An 18875-nucleotide genomic window follows, 5' to 3' on the forward strand; every position below is an offset into this window, starting at 1 on the left:
CGTGTTTCTTTATTCATTTCCAATTTTTGTCTGCAATTTTGGTTTATTTTCAGTTTTGTGATAAATCAGTAATTGGTTTCTATTAGGCTGTAATAAGTAATCGCAGAAGTAATCGCAGATAAATAATTAGCAACGTAAAAATGTGGGAATTATAGAATTATTCAGATTTTGCGTCAGTTTACATGATTTTTAAGCTTACATTATTTCCACGTCAAATATTTTATTTTCATCTTACTTTTTTTTTTTACGTTGCTAATTAACGTTTGGTATAATGTTTGATCTGTAGTGAAATTTTTTAATATTTGCTTTTTTTTTTACTTTTTCAAACATTGTTTTGTTGAATTTTTACTTCCTCATGCTTTTCATAGTTCTGTTGTTTATAACACTTCATATTTTAAACATGCATGCTTCTAGAATGAAATATTGGATTTTAAAGTTTTCAAATTGCTTCACATATATCACCCCCGATTTTATAAATAATTACTTTACATCATACTTTTATGTTACTTATTTTCAGGTCGTTGTGAAAATTTTTCGTTCATTATTTTTCACTTCATTCTAATAACACAAAATAAATAAAGGAAGATGCAAACTATCGAGAAAGCATTACATCAACCACTGCCATTTACAACGGGTGGACAAACAATTACTGATCGACTTACGGCTGCAAAACATTCCTTAGCTGGTAGCCAGTTAGGTAAAACAATTTGTAAAGCTACAACCGAAGAATTAATGGCACCAAAAAGGAAGCATTTGGATTGTAAGTTTTTTACACTACGTTGTGATATATGGGTTTAAATTAATTTGGAAAAGAATTGGAATACAGCAGAAAAAGAAATTAGAATTTGGATGCGATTTTTGATCTGCTATGATTTCAGGGCTAGAAATCTTTCTTCTAAGAGATTTATTTAGACGGGTATTTAGTATTAAAATTAATATAACTTGTTCAAATCAATTAAATCCAGATGATTAAGATTAGGAAAAAATAATCAATTTCTTAAATGTATCAGTGTGAAGACGCGGACAGTTTAATCTATTTACGGTGCATCTTTTAATCTATTTATGGTGCATCTCTTATCCTTTCCTATATTACCTAAAAAATTTTGTGTGAAGTAGTTTCTGAAGAATTTTGGATAAAACGAATGGTTTCAATATCTTCATGTGGCTTTTTGAGGTATCGAAATTTGATCATATCACACATGTAATCAAATAATTGCTGGACGAAAGGATCGGATAGTTCTCAGTAATTTGAAATATAAAAGTTATCTTTTATATTTTAAATTACTGCGATCCTTTCACTACTTTCATATTTTTCTTTCATATTTTGAAATATTTCACGTATTTTTCATTCAAGTCTTCAATTCTATCGATTGCTCTTTACAGACTTATTACATTGTACGCAGGAGCCAAATGTTTCCATCCCATCGATGGCGAATTTATTGATTGAACGAACCCAAAATCTTAATTGGACGGTTGTTTATAAAGCGCTTATTACTATTCACAACATAATGTGTTACGGAAATGAAGTAATTTCTTTTGTGGCTTCATCAGAATTGACTTGATTTTGTGGATGTTTCACGCATTTTTTGAAAGCATTAAGTTGCTTTTTTAAAAAGATTATTTATTAAAAGATTGTTTTTGCATATTCAATTGGTGGATGATAAAATAAGACATATGAATTGACTTTGTTAAATTACAATTGAATGTGTATTTTCATTTTTAAGTGGTAAATGAGAATTTTGGAATTCTGTTGGATTTACTCTGGTCTTTCTTTTTGAGTTTTTATGCTGATAATTTGAATTACAAAATGCATAAGTTCTAGTTTGATTTCCGAAATGTAGTATTACGTTAGATGTAGTATTACCCGTACTTTATTACTTGCTTTTGAAGCATACTTAAGATCTGTTGGTAATCTCGATGTTCTATTTTTAACTCATCGAAATAATTATGGCAGCGAAATTATTTTGAGCCTTTTTCCAGCGATTTTCGCAGTATCTTGCATCCTGTAATACGACGTTCAATCTGGGCAGTTTTTTGGACAAAAATTCCGCTCAAGGTAAGTATTCTAATGAATGTATGTCGATATTCTATTCAGCAGAAATGGATGAAATGGAACGGTATACAGTTGATGAACAGTGTGAAAAAACCGATCTGTGATCTTGTGTAACGTGCGATCTCCTCATCATCAGTCGAGAAACGTGACTTCTTTCTGCTAATGTATTCAACAAAATGCTATCAGAATTTGATATTTCCGTTAAAATTTTTCATTTTTAATTCTATGTTGATGTAGACTTCCATATGAACATAGTTTGAACTGCGTAAACTTCCTACATGAAAGCGTTCTGTTTTCAAGTAATTTTCTTTTTTTTTCTCCGCACCATATATTTTTATCGGCAACTCTTCACATTTGTTGCCTTACTTTTATTTTGACATTTCCTCCTCTTAGCACTCTTATCTATCTTTCTGATTAAACAGAAAATTTCATGTATTGAATTTAAAGTTAAAGAACACGTCAGGTCATTCACCCGTGGATTATACGCGTTCAGCAACGAAACATTGGGCATCCCTGGATTCGGTTGTTGTTGGTAAATGAATCATCCATAAATTTATCTTTGTTTTCTGGACTGATACTACCTCTAATCTAATCATGCACGGGCAAATATACTTCGCAGCATTTTTTTTTTCGAATTTTTGCCCGCACAACCTTTTTTTCGATACAATCTTTCTTACATAAAGCTTTCTAGCATTTGTTAACATAACATATCAATCCCTTTTATCATTTCACTCGTCCACTGGGCATCATTTTTTTTTATCTCACACATAGTTTCTTAAATAATTTCATCGTGTTTATTGAAAAAAATGGAGTGTCACGAAATCCTAATCAAGAAATGAATTAAACGAAATGGCATAGGGCAATTAACATAGTAAATTTGGTATCGTGGACTAGCTCAGTTTATATATTTGGCGAATACATTACTGTTAATAATTAGAAAGTCGTTAATGCAACTATGGTAATTAGGGAAATGACTGATTTATAGAGCAAAAGCGATGTAAAAGTAGTTAACGACGCATTTTGTTTATGCTTTTAATTACGTCAAATAACACTGAGTCAAGATGAAATTAAATTATCTCGTCCATATTACTCGGGTATTAAGGATAGTAAGCGCTGAGCTGGAAAGGATTATTAGAGAATGAGAAATGAGCATTGTAGTGGATGATTTTGAAAAGGTCTGAAGTATAGATAAGTCCAAGGACAGTTTTGATTTTGAAAGTCCATTTTGGGAACTGCATTCTTTGTCATTTGGAAATAATTTTTTGGCGCTCATTCAAGTTCAGAATTTCCCGAAAGTTTCACTCTCATAAATAAAGCAGAAAAATAGAGTATAATTTGAATTCCAAATGTTATTCCTTAACAGCCCGAGTTCGTGGGTGCAGGTAATTTGATGTGTGACTTAGCTGTCTTTAATTTCTAAATAGAAATTAACTTTTCACACTGCTTCAGTTAAATCTCTTTACGTTTTCCAAATCAATGAAGAAATTCCATTGCAGGATATGATATGTCGCAACATGTTCGACGTTATGGGAAGTATATCAGTGAAAAGATCTATACATATCGGTTATGTGCGTTTGATTTTTGCAAAATAAAACGTGGTCGTGAAGATGGCCTTCTGCGAACAATGAATGCAGATAAGGTATAATATTTTTGTTGAACTAAATTGAGCAGAATTTAAACGATGCGAATGGAATTGAAATAAATTGAGAGCTCTAAGAAACTTATACCTTATCTTTGCATAATGCTGCTGATTTTATGAAATTCGCATCATTTTTGAATTTCAGTTATTGAAAACATTGCCAATTTTGCAAAACCAGATCGATGCTCTTCTCGAATTCCAAGTAAATATTCTTTTTTTTTTTCTTAGAATTCTTACCTTTGACTTGTTTTTTTCGTAACATTAACTAGTCTGTTTTTCGGGACCAGATTTATTTCACATTGCTCGTTTAGTGCGATGCGAATGATAATAAACGCTTATCATGAAAGATATCGGGAGATTAACAAATATCATATGTTAACTGAGGGTTTTTTTTTCAGCCTCTAAATTGGCACATGAAATATTTTTTAATCTTCCGGCGTCTTGATAAACCTTTTATTATCACTGATATGGTATTGCATGAGTAGTATGTAAATAACTAAGTGGTATGACAAATGATAAAGTTATCTGATTAAGAAAGTAATATTTGACAAAGTTACCCATTACATAACCGATCTACATAACTTCCACATTTCGGCAACATTTTTTACTGTTAGAACTCAGAGAAATAGCGTTATCCATCATTGTAAGTGCAAAAGAAAGGAAAAAATCTTCCAATGCACTGAAACATATGCTGTGCTGTGTTATATCTTAATACCGCACCATTTTCTATCAAAGATAATAAAAGTTGATGAGCAAAGTTGCAGTAAAAATCACTAAATATAAACATATGTATGGTGCGAATTAATAGTGAAGATGGGAACAGGTAACAAACAAATAAAAAGGGTTGCATTATGCGCAGCGTGTATACAACGTGTTTAATACAGATAGGCTAAGGAGAGTTAAAGAAAAATAGTGATTACTTAACTACTTGAATTATATATTTGCTTATTTGTATTTTAACTTGACCACCTGATGAGATACTCACTTATTCACTTATAGATTTACTTATTTACCTATTTTGAGCTTTTCATAGTGGACTAGAAAAGAGCAATTATCAGTTGGAAGTGTTATAAATGTCGTACTTGAGAGGTTTAACAAATGACTTTTTTTTTATTCGTCAGCCATAATTGCTGTGGTTAAAAATTCGAATTAAATGTTTGATATAATGAAAATTTTTCTAATTTCAGATAACTTCGGCGGAATTAAATAACGGTGTCATCAATTGTTCTTTCATTCTTCTCTTTCGTGATCTCATTCGGTTATTTGCTTGTTATAATGATGGTATCATTAATTTGCTTGAAAAATATTTCGATATGAATAAGAAGCAATGTCGTGAAGCATTGGATACGTACAAATCATTCCTGGTAATATTAATTAGTTTCTTTTAATATAATTTCCCCGAAAATTCGAAAAAAAACGGTCTTGAACAACAGAGATGCTTCTTAATTTTATTTCGATGTTAATTTGTGTATCGATCTATTCAGCTATCAAATTACTTTCACTTTTTTAAAGTCTTATCCTACTTATTTTTCCAAACATAACAAATGATCCTGAAACCAAATAATTATCTAGTCTAGTAAGAAATGATTGATACCTGGTCAGTGTATCATTAGACTTTTATTTTAAATTATATTATATTTCTGTACCATTTATCGTGATACGGCAATAACAATGTTATTAAAATATGCTGGAGGATATGTACCGGACTCGGAAGTCAAAAATTCTGTTTGTTATTCAAGCAGTTTAATTGGCAGCTTAGCAGAAAAATAAAATCAACTAGAATAGTGTAACTTTTAGCATCCTGTCAAGTCAGTGCATATTTTGTGTGCTTTCAGCAGAAAATATGCTGTACTAAATGCGTAACATTATTAATGTTTTTTTTTGATGTTAGTATTTGGAAATATAATACTTCTTTAACAACTAATTTCCTTTGGCAAAAAAGACCAAAGTAATCATGATTTGATATCTTTTCAAAAAAAAAAGCATATATAATTACTACTTTTCAGCTAAGGTTGGATAAAGTAGCAAATTTTCTGAAAGTAGCCGAATCTGTGGGCATTGATCGTACTGAAATACCAGATTTAACGCGGGCACCAGCTTCATTATTGGAAGCATTGGAAGCACATCTAGTTTATCTAGAAGGCGGCAGAGCACCTCTTACAGTCCATCATGTAAATTTATTATTTCTTTTATCTCATTGTTCTTCTATATACATTTTTATTTTTATTACTGTATCTTCCGTTTTGTCTGTTCAGATATTTGGATTTTATCGAAGTTTTTTAATAAGTTTGCATGTCCACTTACTCGAGTATTATGATCGAAAACCAAATTTGTTCTCTCTTTGTAGTTTTAGGAATTATAAAAAAAATGTTAGACATCCAAATCTCTGCATTCATAAATTTTGTGATGGTTTCATTCTTTTTTTCAGGATCAGTTTACTGCAGCTATGGCACAATCAGCGCCATTATTTTCTTCCGCACAAACAGGAGTAATTGATGATTCAGCAAAACAAAAATATTTAGAAGAGGAAAAGGAACGATTACGATTGTTTGAGGTTTATTTGTCGACTTTTTCAAAAAGTCTTATTTTTCACAGTCTTTCGAACAAACTCTACGATGAGGTAATGGACTGACCAGCTAGGATCATCTCTTTGCACATCTTTCCAGCTGTTTTAGACTATCGCATTAGTATTTCTAATTTTAATCAGTAAATCGATATAGAAAAATCAAAATAGAATAAAGACCATTCGCTTTTGGGGATCTTCGTAACATATGATTGTTGCTGCATATGTTGCCTTTGAAATTTGTCAATTATCTGGCTTTATCTCTATCGATCAACATGTCGCAAGGTTTTATCCATAATACTGTTCATATTTATTGTCTGTTATCTTTGAAAGAAATTTCTCCAATCAGCTTTATAGTTGTTCATAAACAAATTTATTGCACAAAGTTAAAACTCTAATATAATCAGAATATTAGAGTTCAAAAAAAAAAAAAAAACTCAGTAGGTTCGATGCACTCAAATTTGTAGATCGTTCCAATTCCAATCAATTTTGAGCTATTCAGATAAGGTGTAAATATTTGGGGATAGTCGAAATATTCATCATTAAGGAAGGCAATCGATGTTTCGCAGACATCCCGGACATGGTTTTTCTCTCTCACTGTTACTCTGGGCTAAGATTTGCTCGTATTCTGAGATCTAATATCTGACCTAGATATTAGGTTATGGAAGGACAAAGGGAATTCGAATTTTGGTTATATACATCGTTTAGTTTTATCAACCAAACCAATTTTCTTTGCAGGAGCAGCGAAAAAGGCAAGCAGTAGCAGGTTCATCCGGAATCGATGCAGCAGGACATTCGTTCAATCCATTTGCTCAGTCATCAGCACGCAATGCAGGTCGATCTACGAAGCCAAGTGATGATCTTCTAAGCCTTTTTGACCCTATGCCAGCAACTGGTGGAATTACAGCTCCTTCAGGTTATGGAGCTGCTGCTCCAGTTAATGCCACACCGCAGCCAATGGCATTGGATCCAACAAATCCATTCGCACAAAATGTTTTCCAACAGCCGCCAGCTACAGTTATGTCGGCTAATTCTCCTGCTCCCGGTTTGTATCCAGAAAGATTTTTTTGAAGTTTTCCTTTCAAAATTCCTCCTATGATAGAGCTGTTGTAATGGATTCAGAAAATTCCGAATCTAATTTTAAGAAAATCTTACTTTTTGAGAAATTTCTCAGTTCATTAGGAAACATGGGCATGCATGATTATTATCATTTTAGGTTTTACGGGATATTCAAATGTAAGCCGAACAAATGCATTTGGTGCCGATTTTACAACCGCTTTTAATGTCGGAGCAGTGGCTACTGCAACTACTGAAACTAATGGTTTGTGTATTTTTTTATTTTCTTTTAGAAATTTTTTGGCACATGATTACGGCTATGTGAAATATCTTAATATTTTTTGTCTGAATGACAAAAATATATCAAAACGTTGACCTGTATATATAGACATGTTTATATATGACATACGTAGTATCCAAATGGCATCCTTACAGTTTTTATTGTGTTTCTCCTTTTTGATATGTTTGTGCATGCAAACTGCAAAATATAACCCGGTTTTTGAACATGTGAATTCAATTTTTTTTTAGATAATTACTTGTGCTGTGATAATTTGATGCACACTGCAAGACAACTTGTTGAAAATTTTGGATGTTGTATTACACAGTTTTTCTTTTTAATTATTGTTTGCTTTTATGTAGTCTGGAAGCTTTTTTGATTTTTTTGGCGTAAATACTATGGTAATAGTTCTGGTAATTGTTATTGTTACGACTGTTTCTGTTATTGATTGTCGTTCTTTATTGTTTCTGTTGTTGTTATTAGTAATATGTCGTTGTAATTGTTGTTGTAGCTAGAAGCGTTTTTAATGATAATGTCGATAATTTAATATATTTTTCGACGCTTATGAAGTTCCTTCATTCAAATATTACGGTTTTTTACTTCTGTTCTTGCTGTTCCTTTTATTTAGTTTTATTTGTTTTTTGCATGATTTTCAACCATATTATGTCTTTCCGAAATTTTCTTCACTTAGTTCTTGTTAACCGCAAAATACTCTCATTCGTTTATCCAAAACTTCATTTGTAAAACGACTATCAACTACTGCAGTTGGATTCAATCCATTTCTGACTAGTGATGCGGATTCATCTGCACCGGCAGTGCCTCCACAGTGGCCTGTAGTTGCTGAAGGAACCGACAAACAGTGGTCTCGACAAACTTCACAAGATGCGGTTCCACCACAACAATGGACTCCTGCAGTTTTGCGATCCGATCTTGAAGGTGATTCAACTGCTGCTCCTTCGTGGGGTAAAAACGGCGAAAGCAGTGAGAGTGATGAAGCAGTTGGAGCTGCGGATACTGATATTAGTAATGATGTACCGCAGCAACCAAGCGAGATGGTCAGTTCGGCACTTCGGAATCCATTTGGTGCCATGCAACAAAATGCTCAAGGTAGGATTTCTTTGGAATTCAGCACATAAGCTGTTACTTGGATGTTTCAACAATCACAGTTTCCATCCTTGTTTATTTGCAGCTTTTCTCAAAGTTTTTTTGTCATTCCTAAATGATGAAAGCAAATTTGTACTTGTTCATGATATCTCTCTGTTACAGTATTCTGTTTATTCTAGCACTGCATACAGCAGGTGTTAGTGCTACCGTGATAACACCGCAACAACCGAGTATACCAGCATTTGGAGCACCACCATCTGGTGCATCGTCGAGTTTGTTTATTTCTGCATAATCTCGTCGTTGATTTTTTCATTCTTATTATTTTACTGCTTTTTAATTTTCTATAAACGCATTTATGTGAGGAATGTTTATGTTGATTTCGGAATTTTACTGTCTTTTCTTTAAGCAAATGTATCACCAGTTCATTTTGGAATGACAACCCAAGTACCTCCACCACCACCACCACCACCACCAACAGTTATCCCGAATCAAAATCTTACAATTTACGAACAAACTCCATTTTGTTAGCTTTTTGTATTTTGTTTTAAATACCACTTATTTTTTTCGTTTCACAAGTTTATTTGGAATTACCATAGCATGTCTCATTTAGGAAGAGTTGGCGATATCGTGAAGTGCTGCATTTCCTGCCACTTATATTTTATTAGACTAAGTTAGGGATCATTTTTTGATATGGAAAAGGAAAAAAGAAGAAATGTAGTTAAAATCACAGTTAAAAATTAGGTAGAATTTAGACTAGGTTTAACATACGGTGTCTGTCGATCTAGTATTACTCAGTAATAATATTTGATTGATTTCTGTGCAAATTACTATTAGCTGAAGTTGTTGCTCTAGCTGCAAGTTAGATAAAGATCTGCAAATAAATGTCAGATAAACAACTATCGGGACTAATTAAAACGACTGGTATATTGATTTTCTTTTCATCCCAAATCAAGCTCTGTGCTCTACAACACAATCAGTTATTTTTAGCTCGTATGGATGGTAGTTATACTTCATCACCAGTTATTCCACGCCTCTTGCATCAGCAGGCAGCGGCACCACATGCTGGTTTATTTTACGGTCATTCGTTTCATTTTGTTTTTCATGAAATCTACTTTTTTTGAAACCTACTTCTATCGTCTGTTATTTATTTTTTATGCAAATGTATTGAATATTAATTTGTTTTTTAGGGATGCAAAACGTACCTGGAGGTAACTATGTTATTTGCTTCTTGCTACAGTTATGCACGTCGTTATGCACGCCGACTCAGGCGGTGTTTTTCACCTTAGAATCTTTAATGGAAAGTTTTTAATAGTGGGGGTCTAATCGTATCGTGATCTAGAATCTAAGAGTCATCGAGCTTTTTAATCATAACATGAAATGCTGAGGAAGGAAAAAAATGGAATGAAAAGGGATAGTTGAAGACTAACGATGCTACTTTATGGTCCAGGTAGTCGTAGATCTAAAGTTGAACTTCAGAGTTAATGAGGCATTGTTACGTATGCATTTTTTTTTCTCTTGTTATTGCTATTTCTGGTATTAATTTATAATGATAAAGTAGTCGTCGTTGTTATGATTGTCATTTCTGTTGCTGATATCGCTACCATTATTATTGTTGTTGTGGTTGTTTCTAGTTTTTTTTTATTTTTTCGTTTTTTTTTGTTTTTTATTGTTATTCTTTATTTTATAAATTCCAGAATGATTTGGCACCAAGTACTTATATTTTTATCTGATATATCATGAAGCGAAGTGTAATTGATCTCATAAAATAGAAAATTTACTGGTCACATAGATATAGATTTTTAGCACATGGAAATATTACGAAACTTTATAAATTAATAAATGGTAAACGAATGATTATTTTACGTGCATCAGTGGTGTTGCATTGAGAATTTTGTTCTGTTTTAATTAGAATTTAAAGGGTCATATAGATTTATTTTATTTGGTGCAAATGCATTCTGATTATTCATAAGTTTTCGATTTTTCAATTGTTCAAATTTTGCAGCTAATTCTTTTTTATTTTAATGTTCCCATGTGTTTTTAAATGTATTCTTTCTTATGGGGTTTATTCGAATATTTCTTTTTTCATGATCAAAAAATTTGTAAATTTCTTAATTTGTTTAACAGCGTGTTTATTTCAGGTACAGCTAATTTAAATGCATACGGAGCACAACAATTGCCAGCGGCACCATGTGCTACCACTACACAGGCTGGTAAATTCAACAGTAGTGATTTAGATAGTGCATTGTCGTCGCTGGCTGATAATCTCTCGGTTAGCGGTAAAGGCACAACGAATCATGGGTAAAAATTTTCATGCATTTGACTTGTGTTATAACTTTTTGCCTTTTGAATCTTTGATCTTGGCTGTTTCTATTGAATAATTTGTTTTGTATAATTAACATATTGTTGTTTGCAGACGTGACCTATACTTATTATTTGTAGTATGGAAATGGTGAGGAAAGATTATGTTTGATTATTTTATGATCTATGTGTTTAAAATAAAGGCTGCGACAAGTATTTTATTCCAGGAAACCGGTTCAGTGGAATAATCAAGGTGGTATAAGACCTGCAGGTGGAGCACATGCAATGACACAACCTCAGTACGCTGCAATTCCACCACAACAGTGGCCACCAATGGGTGTTTATGCTCCACAACCAGGTATTTTAGCAGATATTTCCTCTCTAGGCGAAATAAATCTAAGTAGAAATAATAAAATCGAATTGTCATAAAGATATGATAGTGTTTTAGAAGTTTATTAAGGTCGGTAACTAAACAACTACGTACTTTTCAGAAATTAGAGTAACCGCACAAAAGATACATCATGTAGCATATATAACGATAATGTACGCCTTACTCTTATTTGAATTTTTTCACTTTGGATTATTTTCATTTTAATTGGGTTTCACTTGAAACCCTAGCAATGCAACTTCATTTAATGTTACAGGCATATATGCTCAACAACCAGTAATCGGTATGTATGCACAACCGGGATATAATCCACAAATACAGCAAACGGCTACACCGGTATATGGCATGACACCAAGCCAAACTCCATCTCAAGCTGGACAAGCGCAACAATCGGCATTACCGCCACCCCATCGTCCATTCATGTGAATTGCGTAGTATTTTACTAGGACTCTTTCAAGTTACTTTTATTTTTGTTATGTTCATCATGGAGGTATCTGTTTTTCGGGATCTTGAAGAAATTCCCTTTTCATAATCATTTTCTGACTATACATGGAAATTTATTCAGTGTTGATGAATTGCTTACTAGTTTCCAATCTTTACTTTTCTCATTGTCATCTTCCAATCTTTGATCTTTAATAACATTTCATATGTGTTAATCTTGGAAAGTGGCAAAATGGTTCACATACCACATCCCATCTTCTTTTTTTTTTGTATTATATGCTTTACTACTTTATTATGACATTTGAAGAAAAAGAACATGATATTGCTGTTTGCTTATACACTTTACTTATATTTGTTCTAGAAAGGAACTTTTTCTTGTAATGATCGCGTTGAAATTTTTTGCAAGCTGCTGATCTCGAACTTTATGGAGATTTCCAAGTGAATTCTTGAAAAAGCTTCAGAATTTTTGCCAGCGAAACGTCCGGTTTTTTAAGATCTAAAGCTAACCTTTGAAATTTTCATTTCTCTTGCAACTTCACATATGCCATCGTATATGTATTCTTGTATCATTCCATTTAAAAACATTTTTTCTTGCAGGAATTTGAAGAGACAGATTTTGAGATTCATATAAATTTTGGTTTTTAAAAACTTCAAAAATTTGAAATTACTGCTATTTTTAGTCCGTAACCAGAGTACATTTACACAGTGCTACATTCTTTATTTTCCTTTTCCTTCACATTGTTTTTTTTTTAATCCAAATGCTCACCTATCGAAATTAGCGGTTTTGTATTGATTAGTTTTTAATTGTTTGGAATTCCGGAAAAAGGATCTTGAGTTTCTGGACATGTCTGTCATCGTTTCATCCTTACATTTCTGGACTTATCTGTCGTCTGCTGTCATCGTGTCAACCTTAAATTTCTGAAATTGTGTGTCATCGTCTTATTATGTGCAAGAAAAAAAGAAGCAAATCTCCATGTCTTTATTAAGCCATATTAATATATATATACATACATATGTTTCTATTTGTATTCTCGTAGAAATATATTTATTTCTAACTGAATGTTAATTTTAATTTCGAATTTTTTTTTGGTATAAAATTAGTGATATTATTTGTCGAAATGTAACAAAAGGAAATACAATCCGCGTAGATGTTATTTTGAAGAAATAAAATCGTTTAATTTTTCTTTCTTTTTTGTGTAATTAAGAATTGCGAACCATTCAAAGGAACAATTGTTTAATTCATTTGCTTAAATCAATTTTATTGCATCGAATGAGATGTTATACTATAAATTAATGTTTATGTACGAAACAAACGATGCTGTCCATTTAAGACAATGATTACTAACCTTTTCCTGGCCACTGGCTACTTTGAGCTTTTTTTTATTTGTGGCATGAACTACAAGGGTCAGGAATAATAAATTCTGTTCGTCTGAAATTGAACTTTAATCAAAACTTCTAACGTGTTAATTTATCAAACACTGATAAGAACGACCTCCGTTTGTTTTCTGGTCAGTGTACCGCCACCCTTGCATACCATCGATTGTAGGGACTGATATAAAGTGATAGCCAATCAATTTCATATTACCATAAATTGGGATTTATCATGGATTGCAATTCACCTGTATGATCTTTCTGATTTTTTATTATTTGTTTAATATTTGATAAGCTTAGGGTGAATTTTCATTTTTTTTATGATTTGAAGATAATTCTTTTTTTTCAAAATTAGAAAAAGAAAACGAATTAATTTTTTTCTTTGAAATAAACCATTTTACCCATCAAACATTTCCTAAAGCTACTTTCTTTACTGTTATCTTTTTTTTTGTCCCACTGATCAATAACTTCATTAACACTTATTAACACTTATTAACACTTATTGTTTACAAAATATTTATTGGAAAAATTTGTGTTCGATTTTTTTTACTGAAAATTTCAGACTTTTTAAAAAGAAAATGTATTTTATTGAAAATATAACTTTTAAAAAAATATATTTTGTTGGAAATTTGACACTATCCACTGGACTTGTTTTTTCCAACAATTTATTTTGATTGCTTTCATCGAATCATAGCCATTGAAGAATAATTTTTAAAAACTTTTTAAATTATTTGTCTACTAAAATAGTTAATTATTTGTTTTATCATTCGATTTTATATGTTATTCAAATTTTTATGCGCAATTTCTTATGGTTAATTTTTAAAATGTACGATAATTTATGCAAACAAAACATTAAAAATTACGAATATTGCATGGTCGGTTGCAGTGGAAAAAGAAAAACGTGAATCCGGAAATATTCTAATTTCCGATAGTTTTTAAAAACTTACTTCTATAGATGAATTCAAAAACAACTTGCAGAATTTTATTTGTTGTTGGATCAAATAATTAACTGAACTGAACTCTATTTCCGGTTTGTCATTAATAGGGTAAGCTTTTTGATTGTAGAAGAACTTGCGCTTTTATATAACTTTTAAAATACAAAATATTTGCGAGAATTGTATTTTATCTGTTTTCAATTTGTGGCGCTTTCCGGAGGAAAAGTCGGATGAAATTTGATTTAGATTTGAACTTGTAAAAGAAAATAGAGCCGTTTTTATTATTTTAAAGCAGATAATTCTTTTTTTTCAGTCTAATTAAATTTTACATTTCAAATTTTGGAGGCATAATAATGATATGGTTGAATGCGTTAATTTATTTTTGCATTTTATTATGGAATTGCCAATCTCAAGTGCCATTGGTATTAACAACGTGGGGAACGGATGATTTTCAAGCTGCTACCACAAAAGGTTTGATGAATATAAATTATGTGTTCCTAGATTATGCATGGATTCGTATTTCATAACAGTCATTATCCGGTTACTCAGTAACATACATATGTATATTTTTCCTGTATTTATGTCAAATAGTATACCGGGTGTGTTAATACTTCGATGTTTTCTTTCCTAAAAGAATATACTTTTAAATTGGTGTACCCACAAGTTTTTTTACAAACTGACAGGAAAATTTGTGTTCATCAAAGAAGCAATTAATGATAAACTATTATTTACAGCATTCTTGACGCTAACGAAGACGTATGATAGGATAGAATCATTACTGGATGGTTTAACGGAGTGTGAACAATTACAGTGTGATGGAACTGTTGGATTCGGTGGTTCACCGGATGAAACGGGTGAAACTCGACTTGATGCACTCATTTATGATGGGTATTTTTCATTTTTCTTTCTTTTAAAAACCTTATTTTACTTTAAATTTATGAAATTTAGTTAAATAATTGCGCCAAAAAAAATTAAGGAAAATACCGGAATTATCTTGTTAAACGTATTCCTTTTCACATGAATATTTCAAACTAATTTATATTATCAGTGATTTCAACCCTATAGATTTTTAATCTAAAGTATTTTTGGGCATATTTGAAACATTCATAAATATTTCTCGTCTCATTTTGATAAACTTACTTAATCATAGCTAAATCTGTCTTTGAAGGATTGATTAACTCATTAAATTTCCGCGATTCATCAAAATTCAATTTCACTTTGTAATCACGTATATTTTCTATCTCTTTATTTATATCCTTTTTTTTTCTACGCCCTTCTATATTTTTATATCCTTATTTAGTTTTTTTCCTTTTTTAAAAAAATTAAGAAATAAAAAAGATTTTTAGCTTGAATCATGAAATGGGCGCTGTTGGTTCACTACCAAATGTGAAGAATGCAGCGCGTGTAGCATATGCAGTAATGAAATATACGAAGCATTCAATATTGGTCGGTGACTATGGTATATTTACTTTTACCTTTTCTTTACAAATAAATTTGATTTAATGAATTGTTAAAATAAAGCAATCAATATATCACGGATCAGGATTTGCATACTTCCATGAAGAAATTTTTTTTCAACAAATTTTTTGTTGTGTAAGAAATTTTCCAATCACTATTTGTTCTGAGAATTAAATGAAATTTAAGAAACCTTTAAACTTCCTTTATATATCCCCTAACTTAATCGAATAGATTACAGTAAATGAATAGATTAAACATGCTAATTTAACTGTTCGCATTATTGCCATCTTTTGGATGGTAATGATGCTATAAATTAATATGCGTTTATTTACTTTTTAATAACATAAGTTTCAACTTTTCAATTTACTAATCCATCTAGTAAACTATATAACTTGATACGCTACACAATCTCTCAGATAACCCACTCGTTTCATGATTTATTATTATTACTGTTATTATTACTATTTGCAAATATTATTGCTATTTATTACGTCGAAGCTCAAATTGCTAAATTTGAATTTCAAGGTAATAGATAAACTTATTCTTCAGTTTAGCAGCCAATTTTGCTGTTGAAATGGGCTTTAAACGCGAATCATTATACACCAATAGCTCATATGCTGCACATCAGAAATGGATTAAACAAAACTGTCAGCCAAACTATAGAAAAGTTCATTTTGTTATCAAATTTTAGGTAGTTAAATTTTATTTTAAGTTTGCGACTTAGATTCCGAATTTTGATTTTAATTTGGTTTTTTCACTCTTTAGATAGATTTGTCTATTTTATAGAAACTGAAATTTGTGGTTAAGGTAAATTTGTCATTTGCACCAATTTTAGAATGTATTACCGGATCCGAACAAATTTTGTGGTCCATACAAACCTGCAAATGATGAAGATAGATTCATGTTCAGCCATTCACAGGTAAAGTTTTTCTCTAAATGCTTTATCTTTTTGAAATCAAATTATCCGGATATCGAGGTTTATCCGGTTGTGCAGAAATAGGTGCAACTTAATGTTGGTATAATATAGGTATTACTAACCTAACATTGCTATCATTAATCTTCCGAAAGAGTCTAACCGCGAAAACGGTTCGGTACATTTCTCCGCTGGTTTATTTTTCTGTCGTTTCGATTTTAAGAACTTGTAATGCATTCTTACCTTCTTGAGTTCATGAATTTTATATTTTGGCTCTTGTTTCGACGCGCTAAGTTATTACTGTTCTCATATCGTGACATAATTTCTGGATTGAATTTCATGTTAAGAAAAGAATTTATAAGATTAAATTATACAAGTCAAATTTCGAGATTCAGCTAATCGCTAAAACTTTTAAATAATCATAAAAAATTTTTCTCTTCAGGGTAGTCGCCGTAATCATGATACAATTGGTATGGTTGTTATTGATTATGAAGGTAATATTGCCGTTGGTACATCAAGCAATGGTGCTAATCATAAAGTTCCCGGGTAAATATTCAAATATAAATGTTTATTTTGACGGTTGTTAGAAAGAAGAAACCAGATTTAAAAATTCTAATTTCACATGAAGTTGGAATTTTTTGAATTTAAAATTTGCATCTATGTTGATCATATTTTTCCTAGTGTCCAGTCGGAGATCGAAAATGGAAGGCTAAAGCTTCCAGGAACATGACTTCAAGTAATCGTAACGAATATTAAATAATGATTAGTTAGTTTAGACTCTTAGCAGTTCTATTTCATCTTATATATTAATTAGATTGATTTATTGGCGCGTACTGCCTGACGTCGATAAACCGGAAATTTTGTTACATTTTATAACTAAAAAATTAAAGTATTAATAGAAAATCCGGAATTTCATTTTGGTTTCCTTTTTTCAACTTAATTTCAGACGGATTGGTGATTCACCCATACCAGGTGCTGGTGCGTATGCCGACAATGATATCGGTGGCGCGGTAAGTACCGGTGATGGTGACATCATGATGAGATTTGCTTCCAGGTTTTTTTTTTGTCTTTTTTTGGATATTTGGTAGTTTTACTTCGTCATTTCATTTAATTTCCAGTTCAGTTAATAGTCATTTCTTGATTATTGTTAATTAGCTGAAATATTTTACAGCTAATGATTTAATTTACTATCTGACTTTGTTTATTTTTTCTAATCGCAATACAAATTTGAAAAAGTGTATTGCAGCTATCAAACAGTTCACTATATACGTGAAGGTAAAACGCCGGCAAAGGCTGCCGAAATAACAATCCGTACCATTTCTCGCAAATATCCTAATTTTATGGGCGCAATTGTTGCAGTCGATAAAAAGGGTCACTTTGGTGCTGCATGTCATGGCATGAATTTCTTTAAATTTTGTATGCAAAATCAATATTTTACAAAAGTTAGAATTATATCTGTGACATGTATGTAAATGTTAATTGAATTTTCCATTCATGGTATGATCATTTCCTTATAGTATGCTTAAGGATTTAGCATTTAAACGTATTTGTTGAATTCAGATTAAGGGCGAGTAAGATTTTAATTGCAATTTCAAATTGTGCTGAATTTTTTTACACTCATTCGTTGTAATTAATAATAGAAAAAAGTTGAAATAAAGAAAAGTAATATTGAAAAATGAGCGTAACATGTTGGTTCGATAAGAAACTCCTCGAAAATTAAGCTTATTCCGGATGGTCCCGGAAACTAAAATTTCTGGAAAACTATCGATAATCTTTCTCTTTTTCTTTTTTTTCTTAGACCAAACTGCAGGAAAAAAGCTTATGGATACATCATAGATTCATGACCTTAGCAAGTTCAGAATTGAAGACTTAGGAGGTGACACTTCGGGGTTCATATGCTTCTAAGGTTGATATTTGCAGTTTCTTTTTTTATAGATCTGTTATTTTATCTTTTTAGAGATACTTTTTTCTATATTTAAAGTAAATAAGTAAGTATCAACAACTTTGTAATATTACGGGATCATGTTTAATAGGTATGATCATGTTTAATAGGTTTAATAGGTTGAATAGAATTAAAACTTACATCAAATCATGATAACTTTTCCATATGGCTTTGTAACGTTTAATAAACAACGATTATAATAAGCATTTAACTTAGATGTGAAGTTTTTCCTTTTCAAGTGTAAGCGAAATATATTTATTTCTGAATTGTTTCTAAAAAGGTTCGAAATATTTTCAAAATTTCAGTTAACAAGAATGAAATAGTATGCAATACAACGGAATACAACAACAGTAATATATATATATATATATATATATATATATATATATATATATATATATATATATATATATATATATATATATATATATATATAT

General features: G+C 31.2%; 2 protein-coding genes across 2 annotated transcripts; both read left to right on the top strand.

Moving 5' to 3' along the window:
- Positions 1-585: 585 nt before the first annotated feature.
- Positions 586-12284, top strand: LOAG_18177 (ANTH domain-containing protein; the record flags this gene model as incomplete). The annotated part of the gene is made up of 18 exons (XM_020450843.1): positions 586-760; positions 1384-1526; positions 1981-2056; positions 3550-3692; positions 3838-3894; positions 4880-5056; positions 5699-5863; positions 6121-6246; positions 6994-7300; positions 7472-7576; positions 8354-8695; positions 8872-8964; positions 9099-9215; positions 9680-9757; positions 9880-9993; positions 10831-10990; positions 11218-11348; positions 11635-12284. 18 exons carry the CDS (start codon positions 586-588, stop codon positions 11802-11804), a joined length of 2679 nt encoding a protein of 892 aa, XP_020305429.1. The 3' UTR covers positions 11805-12284.
- Positions 12285-14478: 2194 nt separating this feature from the next.
- On the top strand, positions 14479-17968 carry LOAG_05927 (hypothetical protein; the record flags this gene model as incomplete). Its single annotated transcript, XM_003141464.1, has 8 exons — positions 14479-14596; positions 14860-15013; positions 15472-15584; positions 16138-16250; positions 16419-16502; positions 16939-17042; positions 17443-17550; positions 17743-17968. The coding sequence occupies 8 exons, from the start codon at positions 14479-14481 to the stop codon at positions 17966-17968; spliced, it is 1020 nt and encodes a 339-aa protein (XP_003141512.1).
- Between the last annotated feature and the right edge of the window lie 907 nt (positions 17969-18875).

This window comes from Loa loa, assembly GCF_000183805.2.
Source record: "Loa loa unplaced genomic scaffold supercont3.217, whole genome shotgun sequence".
Taxonomy (NCBI): domain Eukaryota; kingdom Metazoa; phylum Nematoda; class Chromadorea; order Rhabditida; family Onchocercidae; genus Loa; species Loa loa.